We start from the raw sequence: 12,488 nt of genomic DNA on the forward strand, positions 1-12,488 counted from the left end.
TTAAGTCTTACTCAAGCAAGCATCGGACTGAATGTGATAAATGGGGAAAATCCTCAGAGGGCTCCAGCAGCTGGTGAATGGCATCTGTATGCATCAGTGGTTCTGAAGTGAGGCCGACTGCAGCATGTACTGCAGAGCCTCAGGGGGAGCAGGGAGGGTGCGAGCAAGCAAGCGAACGGCTGTGATGCAACACAATGAAAGAGCTGTAAGCAGGTCTTATTGTAACAGACCTTATAGTAACCCATGTGAATAGAAGTCCTTAAAATCGTCCCTCTACAAAAGCAAAAAAGCAGCACAGTCGCACCAGCTGTCGTTTATTCATTCGCTCGCTTTGCAATGAATGTATTTTTTAATTTATTAATATCTATTATTTATACACAGTCATTTAGCACCGAACAGACAGCAGGGAAACACTACCTTCTGTGCATTCACATTTGCCTCTCCTGTAATCACAATACATTAAATAATAAATGCACTATATCATAAATATGACGCATTTCCAATAAAGGACACAGTCTTGGTGGTAGTTTATATGCTAAATAAGCCTTTGATCAAGTTTTTGTCAGCAGCTGTTCATTTTGTCCTTGATCACCTTGTCATGTCCAACAGTCTTTCAGCCAAAGCTCTTTCATTCATTTCAGTTTAACATTTTCAGTTTTCTCCAGAGCTCCATGATGTTTTTGACACATTATTTATTGCCTCCCAGTGTGTTTGTCAGACAGCAGCAGCGCCATTCATACTTTCCAATAAAGAAAAAGCTACCTGAGGGCACCTGACTTAAAAAGAATGAATTGTTTCTCCCTTTTCCATCCATCCATCCATTGTCTGTACCGCTTATCCTCCAGGGTGGCAGAGGGTCTGGAGCCAATCCAAGCTGACTTTGGTGCACCCAGGACTGGTCACAAGTCACACTCACACCTACGGGCAATTTAGAGCCACCAATTAACCTGCATGTCTTTGGACTGTGGAAGGAAGCCGGAGTACACAGAGAAAGCCCACACAACACAAGGAAAACACGCAAACTCCACACAGAAAGACCTTCTTGCAACAGTGCTAACCACCACACCACCGTGCTGAACTCTGGCAATGCCTCTGACAAACACATCCACCCACTCAAATACACACATACAGACTTGTGCACATATCCACACACACACACACACACACACACACACACACACACACAACTACACCATGTGTCTCTATCTTAATGGAGATTTCCCATTGACGCTAAGTACACTAAAGAATACCAACCTATCACCAAACAAATGTGTTGGCACTTTTTGTGCTTTATCAATAACAAAATCATAGTTCAGAAAAACATTGTTTACCTAGTGGAGCCCAGCAAAATGTCCCCACCAGACACTGTGGGCCCCACACTGTGCATATGCTCCCAATTTTGGCCCCACCAATTACGCAATACAACAACACACACACATACATAGTTAGAGAGAGAGAGAGAGAGAGAGAGAGAGAGAGTAATATCTGAATGAAGCCTAGTAAGCAGAGTGGAGCTCATCTACAGGAAGGGCTGCAAGGTGAAAACAGGGTTCTGATGTTTGGATAAGACCTCAGTCATCTCTGCTATGTGCTGACAGTGAGCCAAATGTTGCTCAGTCTAGTTGGGGCTGCAGGGTGTGGGACGAGGGGTCTCAGCTTCACTTTTCCCCACGCTACCCTTTCTACTAACTCCATGTGCACGGAGACAGAGCTCAAAGCACCACATTTCTTCGAGCTTCCATCAGCTTGTATGCTCAGGCCGAATTGAACCTAAAAACTAGGGAGGCTGCTTTCACTTCAGCAGCTGCAAGTTGTACCCTGCAAATTCAACATTCTAGCAACACAAAGGCAAAACAATGGAGCCCAGCAAATATAAGCTTAAAGCTAATTGCTTGGTATTTGTATCTTCCCTTGACTTTGACATTTTGTGCACTGGCGATAAGAAAGTGGTAGTAAACAATGAGGGAAGAATGACAAGTCTTGCTGACCTTTTTGAACAGGCGGATGACATCCTCACAGATCTGGGCCAAGCGGACAATCACATTGTTGGTGTAGAGGTCGCTGAGGGTGGCATGGTCACGGCTCTCCCTCCTCGTCTGGTTCAGCACCAGGTACCAGCAGTTTACTGTGGACAGCAGGTGCTGGTCTTTCCTAAAAAACAGGAGGAATGCAGCACTGTTAGAATGCCTCTGAAAAAATGAGGGACCACCAAAGCTATTACCATTCATCCTGCAGAAACATGAACATCTGAATCAAATTTCATGACAATCTACTAAATAGTTAACCCAAAAATCTAAATGTCAACGTCATGTTGGCTCTGGAGGAAAACTCATAGTGATATATCCTGCGGGGATCATGAATGTCTGTAAAATATTGGATGACAACCTATCAAATAACCGAGATATTTCAGTGTGGACCAAAGTGTTGGACCATCGGATTGACCTTGCCATCCCTAGAGCCACACTAAAAATGTATTGATATTGATTTATTTTCCAATAACTCGATGGTTATTGGAAGAATTACAGCAATAGCACACAGAGGTATACTTTGGACAGTAAGTAAGTTCAAACAAGGCCACAGACTGCATTATAGAGTTTTACAGAGTTTTTAATAATATTGTTTAGCTAAATATGAAAGCATTTAAAGTTATTGTTTAAGGAAACATATACAAACATGGTCTGCTAAAAGACAACAACTTGTCGTGGCATGAAATACCGCAATTATTCCTTCTTTCCTTTCGTGTTTTTTTTCTCAGTGAATGTCTTCCTTCCTCACTCCATCACTTCCTTTCTGTCGTCTACCAAACTCCAAACAATGCTACGGTCTAGTAAGGCATCAACTTGTTAAATGTATAATGCTGGTGACCATAATGATCCAGAGAGTCATGGGCCCTGATTGCTGCATAATCAGTTTAAACTGTCTCCGCCTCGGGTGCTTTCAGATAGAAAGACAGAGGCACATACACATCACACACACACAATCCCTTCAAACCCATACCCTTGTCTGGATCCTATCTGAGCATTAATCAATCAGCCAACCCCGAGGAGGAGACAAAGAGAGAGAGAGGGAAATGAGAGCAAAGGATGGAGAGAGCCAGAGCAGGGTGAGGATAAGGTTTCACTGCGGAGCAGAAAAAAAAAGGATGAGCAGCACCAACATCAAAGAGCCCCCCTTCAGAGAGCTTCCATAATACTAATCACATCCAATGAAGTTGATATCTGACTACTCCAGAGTGCTTTTCCCATTATCCCTTTTTTACTTAACACACTTACATCAGGCTGTCTGGACACAAGCACATTGTTCTCATAACATCAGTACGAGGCAGAAAACAGGACAGCATGTGCCGCAAACTTCTATGTATCACTGGGTTTGCTTCTTCAACCCTGGATTGAGAGTGGTGTCCTGAGATGCACTTTGTCTTAAAAACGAGTCATTTGATGTGCCATTAAAGAAATGTAATGGTTATTTAAAAGAGCTGAGAAAATCCAGCCATCAATCCACGCCACACAATCCAGACACAAGTCTTGCAATCAAAGAGTAATAATAAAACGATTAAATTGGACGTTATTTGCTGCATCAAAATGAAATGAACCTCACTGACTGTGAGAGGAGAGGGCAGGATTTAGTTTTTACTAACAATAGAGGACCTAATATGGACCATATTCTCCTTCACTCCACTGGGATGGCCTATTTCTACTCACCATCCCTCATTTTGTACTAGTTTTGCTTGACTGACCTATCTGCCTGTAAGGGCCGCAGCTCCTCGGTGTATAATTGCTGTCCGTGGCTGAGAGATTTAGGGAACACGTACCTCTACTCTCCACTAATCCCTAAAAGTGGTCAGAGATGCTTCATCACATCCCTAAGCACAACCAGGCTCCCATTTTCCCTTTTTTCATCCTCATCAGCTTTCCGCCCAAACACTGTCCTCACTGTGCACTAGAGTTAAATCCTTGGCCATCCTCTGATAGTTTAAAGTGCTTGTGGACCTGTGGTTACCAATACTGCTGCTAAATCTGCTTAAATCACTTCATTCTTTAAGATCATTGGGTGTTTTACTTGACTACACTTGTTTATTTCAGTGAACTTTGTAAAGCACTATGAGACACTCTGTTGTGATATTGGGCTATACAAATAAAATTGAATTGAATTGAATTGACTAGACCTCCAGGTTACTTACTCCTGATATTAGAATGCAACTAACAATTTTGGAATTAATAGGCCATAAGATTATTTTATCTGCAGGAATATATACACCAAACAAATCAAAATATGTTCATAATGCACCAAAAAGAATGGAGAGTCCATGTTCGCCATCTTCGCTTATTGAGTTAGCATGCTAGTTAGCACTAAACACAAAGTATGGCTGAGGATGATGGGAACATCATTGGAACAAATAAAACTAATATCACATAATCCATTTAGAGAGAGAGATGTAGAGATGTTTCACTCAAAATCACAATTGCCAGGCTAATGGTAGCACCAGAGACAATGTTACTGGATCACTAAAGTCATTGGGATTCATCATCTATCTGTACAAAAGTTTGTGGAAATCCGTCAGGTAGATACGAAGATGTTTCACAGGGTAAGTGGACACTTTACTTTGATCTGCTGGTGCCACTACAGAAAAAAATTAGGGGATCGTCAAAGTCAATTAGGCCAGGCACATATTCCTGAAGACAGAAACAGATAAAGGACACAAGATCTCTTTTTCCACAGTCACTGTCCTCATTTCACAGGAATCAGGAGCAGAAGGTCAGTAATTAGGCCTGTATACCAGATGCTTCTCTGGGAGCTGAGGATTTTAACACAGTAATAAATGCCAATCCTCGACTTGTTTTATGGTAGGGAGACACTATCTTTTCTATACCAGCTCTTGCACAGAGGTCTATCCATCCCTCAGCATGCAGAAAAACTCATTCTTCCGTCTCTACCTGCCTCTCACTGATTTCCTGTAAAAGGCAGAGCATCAGTCAAAAGCCCGTGGGTCAATTAATCTAGAGGGCTTCAAAAGGCTTGGTTTTGGATTGCGCGATGCCCTCGGTATTTATACACAGGATATCATTAACATGCAGAAGGCAAACGATGAGCTCTGAGAGTCTCAAGAGATGCGAGAAGGAAGAGGAGGAGGAGAGACGAGTACAGCTTTCTGGCATCCTATTACATCGGTCTCATCCTGCAAAGCACTGCCTGACTGTCTCCATGGTTTTTACAAGGTCTGCAATGCCTCGCTGTCCCTGTGAAACAGATACATACAGCACATGCAGTATAATCTGTGAATGCATGGAGGAGCGTGAAGAAGATCAGACACAGAGTCAGTGGCAATGAATAGGGAAACAAAGAAAGAATGTATGGTTGGAGAATATTGCAATAATCCTTTGATTCAAGGATAAGCTGATGGCAAGCTGTCTCCATGATGTGCATATCCTGAACAAGTATGTATTGTATAGAACAGGGCACATGCTTTAGTCATGGCTGCACTGGATGCCACCATCTAATCACCCAGAGCCTATGATGTGTCTGAGCCAGGATTTCCAGAAGGAAGTGTGTATTTATCAGACCAGGACTCGGCTCTGTGATGGTTTTTAATCCCCTCCACACTGCCTGCCTGGTGTTGATCAATGTAACAGCCAAGGAAAGGGAGAGGGAGCCAAACACAGTTTGAAAAGACAAGGGGCACGTGGGCACATGCCGCTAGCTTTGCCATTCAAATTTGTTTTGCCCCCATTTTCAAGCAAGGCTTCAATATGCTACATCGCTGATTTGCAATCTTTCAGCCCTTTTTTTTGGGGGGGTAAGGAGACAAGCTGCCAATGTTTGATAATGCACAGCTGCACAGACACAGGGCCCAGACAGTGCAGAGCGCAATGTAGCATCAATGGAGAGGAGACAAGGGTTTGACAAAATCTGAGAAATAGACTGCAAATCAGCCAATCTATTCATGTAATTCGTGCTGACTTCAGCCAACTGGAGTTTAACCTGACAAGAGCAGGGAACTGACTGCTGTGTTCAAACAAGAGATAAGAGATATAGTTTAACCTTTTATCCTTCGCCCCTCAGCTCCCGAGAACAGCCATGGTTCAACAACATAGTTGTGCAAAATGGGACTAAAGCTATAGCTGTGGTTTGGTGCCAGTGCGCAAAAGGAACAAAGCACCATGAACACATATGGTACTTCCAATAGCAGCAGACATCCTTCTTCATAATTATACCGCAACTGAGGCATTGCACTTAACACTTAACTCAAAGCACGCTTAACAGTTCTTAAAAGAAACATGCTGCAATATCCACTGATACATTTTCAAAGCTGTGCCCTGCTGACCATGAAATGAACAGAGATATCACTTGGAAATTAGCAAAAGCTAAGCTTCAGAGCTAAAATAACTCACATTTGCTGTACAAAGATCTGGCCAAACACTTTTCTCCCCCAGTTCCACGCAAACCAATCACTTGGACACACACAAAGAGATTATCACACACCCCTACACACACACACACCAGTTTGGACACCACTACAAGCCTCGTCTTATCTCTCCCAGACAGGTTATTCTCCATATCAATATAGTATGAGTTGCCTCGCTAATGGTGCTATGTTACATCTGAATATGTCTGTATGACTGACACACAAAACCAATCCATTGGATGGAGTACATTATAAATCCCATTCATGATATCCCTGAAACATCTGCTCCATAATTAAAATCAAGTTAGCTGTTGTCTCTCAGGGACTGTGAATGAGTAAGAAGAAAGGAAGTGGTGCACTATTTGGCACAGCGATTGCAGTACAGAGCAGCTAAGTAACCCTTCAGTGTGTCTTTTCACTGTGGCAAATGAGGTAAAGTAGAGGAGCTAGATTATTTTTGGTTGGGTTGCTGCGGTGTAGCTGTAGCTGCAGTAGCTGTAAATCACAGTGGCATTCGCCTTGCTAATGAATCTGCACGAGAAGGGTTCAGCCAGCAGACTACAGGCTGTGATCCAGCACATATGGAAGTCTGTCCCGGTCAAGATGACTCTGTTTTTACTGCTCTGTTTTGATGTCCCTCAAATACATAAAAGCAATAATGAGGCACAAGATACTGTATTAGGCTACAGAGCACAACCTCAACTGCAATGAAAGACTGTCACAGGAATGTTGACGGGTGTTGAGAAAAGGACAGTCCACATTTGTCATATCTGATAAAATACCATGACAATAATAACAAAGACAAAATCAAAAGCGACTAATTGTGTACTCAAAAAAGAGGTTGGTTTTAATTGGACAAGCACAAGTGTCTTTCTTCCCTAAGCCCATTTGCTGTTTTGGTGGCTTGCCATGAACTTAACTACTAAAAAGACACAGTAAAGGGTGTGCCACAGCTGATTACCAGGATTTGTGGTTGCATGCCTGCCCAGACCAGAAGTGCATGGCACAAGGTGCAATCATGTTATGAGCCCTTTTATGGCTTCATCATGAGCTTAAAAATGTCACTTTGGATGGCATACTGGTCAGTTTGAATTTATTGCACTCTGTAGAATCTCTAAGCAGGACAGAGCTGAGCCTTTCTAATACATGAGAAAGTGTGTGTAGTATGAATGTCAGGCAACGCCGAGTTTCACTATGACTGAATATTACTTCCTCTGTACATGCATGGGTAGTGGCCCCCTCGCCCACACTTCCTCTGTGGTTTGTCACTGCTTTGGTTTCTTTAGCTCCTGTACCATGACTGTGTGTGTGGTCTTTGTAAAGACACTGCACTTGTTGGCTTTTGGCTTTTAAGCCTGCCATGATCTTGGCAGTTTAAGTGTAATATTATTAGAACATGTGTCGGAGGATTAGGTGTTTTTTCTGACACCCTGTTCCTCACTGGGTGGATAAGACCAACCGTCCAGACCTAAGGTTAAGCCGCAGTATCGCAGAAACAGCACAGTTCTGTCTACTATCGGCCAAGTCTTTGACGCCAGAGTGAAGCATGCCTCCTCTAACACAGCTGGACTCAATTATGCAGTCAAATCATCATCCATTTCACACACACACACACACTGCTCTACTACATAAAGTATGCATACGTACGCACACACTTTGTGTGACACAATGCCACAATATGTCACTCATGTGAAAGTACAGGAGGGGAACATGAGGCACGACATTAAACCAACTATAAACTAGATTCATAAAAAATAACCGTAACCCACTGAATTGACATGTATAAATCACACTTCTAAATTCACTGCTCTTCATATGGGAATCATTTAATAGGGTGAATTGGCATCTGGGAGATGGATGGTAACATTTCTGAGAGGCAGGCAGAGCGAGTATATCTGTTTTTGTGGACCACATGGTCAATAATCATTGTTTGACAAAGAGGGAAGCTGAAACCGAGGGAAGGACAGTTTGCATTGTGCAAACTACAAATGCATCAATTGTGTTGTCATTAATCGTATTTACTGAATAATACTTTTTTTGTTTTACAGCATATGTGCTAACATTCTCATCTGTATCACTCCGAAAAACACCTTTTTTTTTTTTTTCACACCTTTTTCTCACAGCCAACAGCAAATCAGTAAGCATGTGAGAGTTAGACAGACCTCCTCAATTTAACAAGATGATTCAAAACATGACAATGTTAGGAATGTATTCTTGCTACTTCCATTTGTAAGAATCAGAGCCGGGGTACTGGGGTACATATATACTGGTGTAGATTCATGTCTGAGATCTGCTGTTAGATCACAGCTGGGTTAGTGCCCCATTTTCAGATTGAATTAAGCTTGCCTTCTCGCCCGAGGTGCTTGATTTTGGGAGCGGCAGCGTTTAATTTCATGCCCTGCATGAGTCATGTACAAATGTGTTAGCAGTGGTTCCTCTGCAGATGATCTCTCTTTTTTTCGTCAGTGTGTATTTCAGTGTTTTCAGAGCTGCAGATCTAACTGGGTCAAGGCTGCAGGTGAGCTGATTCTGATATGATGCCGTTCAATGGCCTTTAAGCTTTTCACCTTTGAACTTCAGCATTGGTTTTACCTAACCCTTCAAACCAGCAAACATAAACAGTACCAACAACACAATGTGCTTCCATTTCTTCTAAAGTTACTATCTTGGATAATGACATGCTTTTCAATTTGACATTGACCTCCACATTAATCCTCAGGTTTCTGTCTGATACTTATTAGATACTATTTAAAGCATAATAAAAGCCGTCTTCTTTAAGTGCTAAACCACAAGTGCATTGAATTTATTATGTTCATCCCTCAACAGTCTTTAACCCCTTTAATGAACTACATCCTATCACCATGTCAGAACCATCTGACCTCTGAAGACGTAATTATGATCCTGACTTTATTAACAGATATTACCTTACAGTGTATAAACACATAATGGTTGTGTAGTTCTGCACTGTAATCAAACAAGGGACAGTGATCAGCAGCAGGGCTCGGGCTTACAGTCAAGTTATGAATCATGAAGTATTTAGAGGGGGATGAAGTCACTTGGAATGCAGATAACAGCAGTCTGGTTACATTTTGAAAGGAAAGAGGAACTGTTGACACAAATACATTTGATTTATTTGATAAAATTGTGTCCCGGGTTTTGTCTCTCAGGCTAGTTACTGGTTATTGCCATACACTTTGGCAGGCAGGAGTTGAACCTGCAGTCTGAGAGAATGGATGCAAGCACTACTCATGGCTGATAAAAATGCAGCTCACCACTTTTTCCAGTTTATAAAACCAATCTAATTTATATCTTTATGGCATAACTTATAATTGAATTTCTATTTTGTTCTTAGACCACCAATAATTTGGAAAGCATAGATAAAGTATGCATGTGTAAAATACAAGAAATATTTTTATCATCCACATACATAGATTTTTTTAATTTATGTAGAACCTGCCCTCCTAAAAACCAGCGCAACACAGTCTCCCAAATGCACAAACACTTTACATGCAACAATTTAAGCAGCAAATGCCTGCATTTTCAGTCTGCAGGGACTGAAACTCACTTGAACTGTTGGTGTTCCCTGGAGCTGCGGATCTTGGCGGAGAACCTCTCGGCCAGTTTCTCTAAGCTGCGGGAGTATTCCAGTTCAATCTCTGATTTGCGGCGGAAGAACTCCTGCAGCTCCTGCAGCAGCTGGATACGAGACTCAGACTGTTGCTCCAAGCATTTGAATTGCTCCACCAGCTGGTTACGGATCTCTGTTCATCAAAACACCAAACAAAAATGGCATGAGTCATCAGTTTATACTGCAGTCACAGCATGCGCTGGTCAAAACTCTCATGAAAATGCCAAGCATTATTATTTGTCCTATAATAACATATTTCTCAGGTACCCATCTTCAATACACTCCCATCAGGCTGTAGGACGATTTCTGCATTGATACTTCATGCGACAACATTATGAACATTATAAACATTGTAAACAGCAAAATCATTTTAAAACCTTAGAGATACATTTGTACAATTACACTGAATATACATCCCCACTTCTTGTACATCCTGTTGTTGGGTTGCTCATTCAAAGGTTTTCAAAGACAAATGTATTTAGAGTAATTAATCTCTCTGAAAGAGACAGAAATGGAAAGAAAATATAGAAACATTTGTATGACTGCTTTCCACATGGTGACTCAGTATACAACAAAACAATGTGTAATGACAATCATACTCTTTGGTGTTTTTTGTGTGCTAACATTATTTTACAGGAAATTGTATGAGGAGCTTGAGCTTGTTCTTCATTCTCTGAAAAGCATTAAAAAACAGCACAAAATGCTACAATTATCACAGTCACATAGCAACATATTCTCAAACACTTAAACACATGCAGAGATGGGCTGTGAAATTAATATCTTAATCATGTATCTCAACTTTACAGGTTATCGCTAATTTGGTGCACACAGTCAATAATCATCAAAATGCTTTTAATTGCAGTCATTCTAAGCCATCATAAAGCCTCCAGCTGGGAGTGAGAATGACCAATGAAGCTCCATGCCAAGCCGCTAACCTGCATGGACGACCTCTCATAAGTGTCTACACTGTGAATATGAGATCAAACTGATTTAATGAGACGCTAATGCACTCCCCTCTTTCGAGCGTGTATTAGAGTAACATTTCTGTTTAAGAAGAACCCGATGCTGCCAGGCAGACTACAGATCCTTCATGCCAGTGGGAACCCATGACAGGAACTTGATTCCTTTTTGTGGTGCTGTCATCAGCAGCAATGATGGCTTGACTCAGGAACAGAGACGGGCCTATTTTGCGGAACGAAAACACAACCTGATAGAAGGAGCTGCAGTGAACAGGATGAGTGGTGTCATTTCGCAAGAGGAAGGAAATCTCCTGAACTAATGAGCGCCCCGAAATGTTATTTGATCATCTCGCATTAAAGACGCTTTATTGTGACATAAATACACAATTACCACATTGCACTTGGTGCAGTTTCGGAGTCAAGTCTAGCAGTAGAATAAAATGACAAGAATTCAAGATTACAGCACATCCAGCAGTGGTTCCTCGCTGTGCTTGTATGTCTTCTTGTGATCTTTAGGAATTCTTCACACAAATGACAAAATGAAAGAGGGAGTTTCATAGGTTTCTTTAGAAAAGCAAACTCCATCAGGAATTCACCATCAATTACATTACGTACAGTTTCTCATGTACTGTACAGAATTTAAAGCTTGAAAATCTAATTCAAGCTTCTTCTCCACCCAAAAAGGGAATTTATTTGTTTTGTTCTGCCTTAAAAAGGTCTACATAGAAATGCACTGCAACAGTCACTGCATGTTGTAACATCCTTCACTTACATCATGACTCACTGCAAGTTACAACCCTAAAAAATAAGGATTAAGGATGGATTTTATACATAAGCGAGCCATGGCAGTGGCAGATGAACTGCTGACTGAATAGCGAAACCACAGCAGTGACACAGACTGTTTTTCCATACTGTTGAGGGTGTAATTTGGTCAGCCAAGCCTCCTCGTGGATATATGCAGGCTCTAACTGCTGGGGAAGCTTGCCATTTGAACTGAAACAGTAATGTTTTGCGGGTGAGCTTTTTCTCTCCCTGTGATGTCGTGCCGCCTGTCCTCAGCCTCCAGCGGCATGCTTCACTCTGTGGTTAACCAATGTCCCCGCCCTCCCCTTTATCCAGGGGCCTCCCTCTCCCTCCCAGCTCCGAGGGCTTTAAGTTAGCTCTGTTTTTAGTGGGAGACCTGAACCAGACTCGGGGAGAGACACCACCACTACTGCCTTCTTCCTGTCAGGAATGTCTTGCCTTTGTGCAGTCATGTTCCCAGTTTGCAATATTTCTTATTTGCTATTTTTCTCCTTCAAAAGAGAAAAACAGTGCCAAAGCAGGCGAGCCAAGAGAAATGCCCCAGGAAAATGTGACACCGATTTGCATGAGTGACAGGGGGGACTTTTGAAAACAGTCTTTTACAAAAAGGGAGCTCTGAACCACCAGCTGCAGCTCTGCATTTGACAGATGAGTTTGGAAAAATAGGTCACGCACACCAGAAGTGTGCCCTTCC

General features: G+C 42.0%; 1 protein-coding gene across 1 annotated transcript in view; it reads right to left on the reverse strand.

Annotated features, from left to right (window-relative positions):
* The window catches only part of srgap3 (SLIT-ROBO Rho GTPase activating protein 3), a 55,670-nt gene that overhangs the window by 31,560 nt on the left and 11,622 nt on the right, over positions 1–12,488 (reverse strand). Inside the window, exons 2-3 of the mRNA XM_070842961.1 lie at positions 9,969–10,164; positions 1,989–2,151 (exon numbers count right to left, since the gene is read on the reverse strand). Coding sequence (XP_070699062.1) covers positions 1,989–2,151; positions 9,969–10,164 — 359 coding nt within the window. The remainder of the gene's footprint in view (positions 1–1,988; positions 2,152–9,968; positions 10,165–12,488) is intronic.

The sequence above is a fragment of the Pempheris klunzingeri genome, chromosome 2, assembly GCF_042242105.1.
Source record: "Pempheris klunzingeri isolate RE-2024b chromosome 2, fPemKlu1.hap1, whole genome shotgun sequence".
NCBI lineage: Eukaryota > Metazoa > Chordata > Actinopteri > Acropomatiformes > Pempheridae > Pempheris > Pempheris klunzingeri.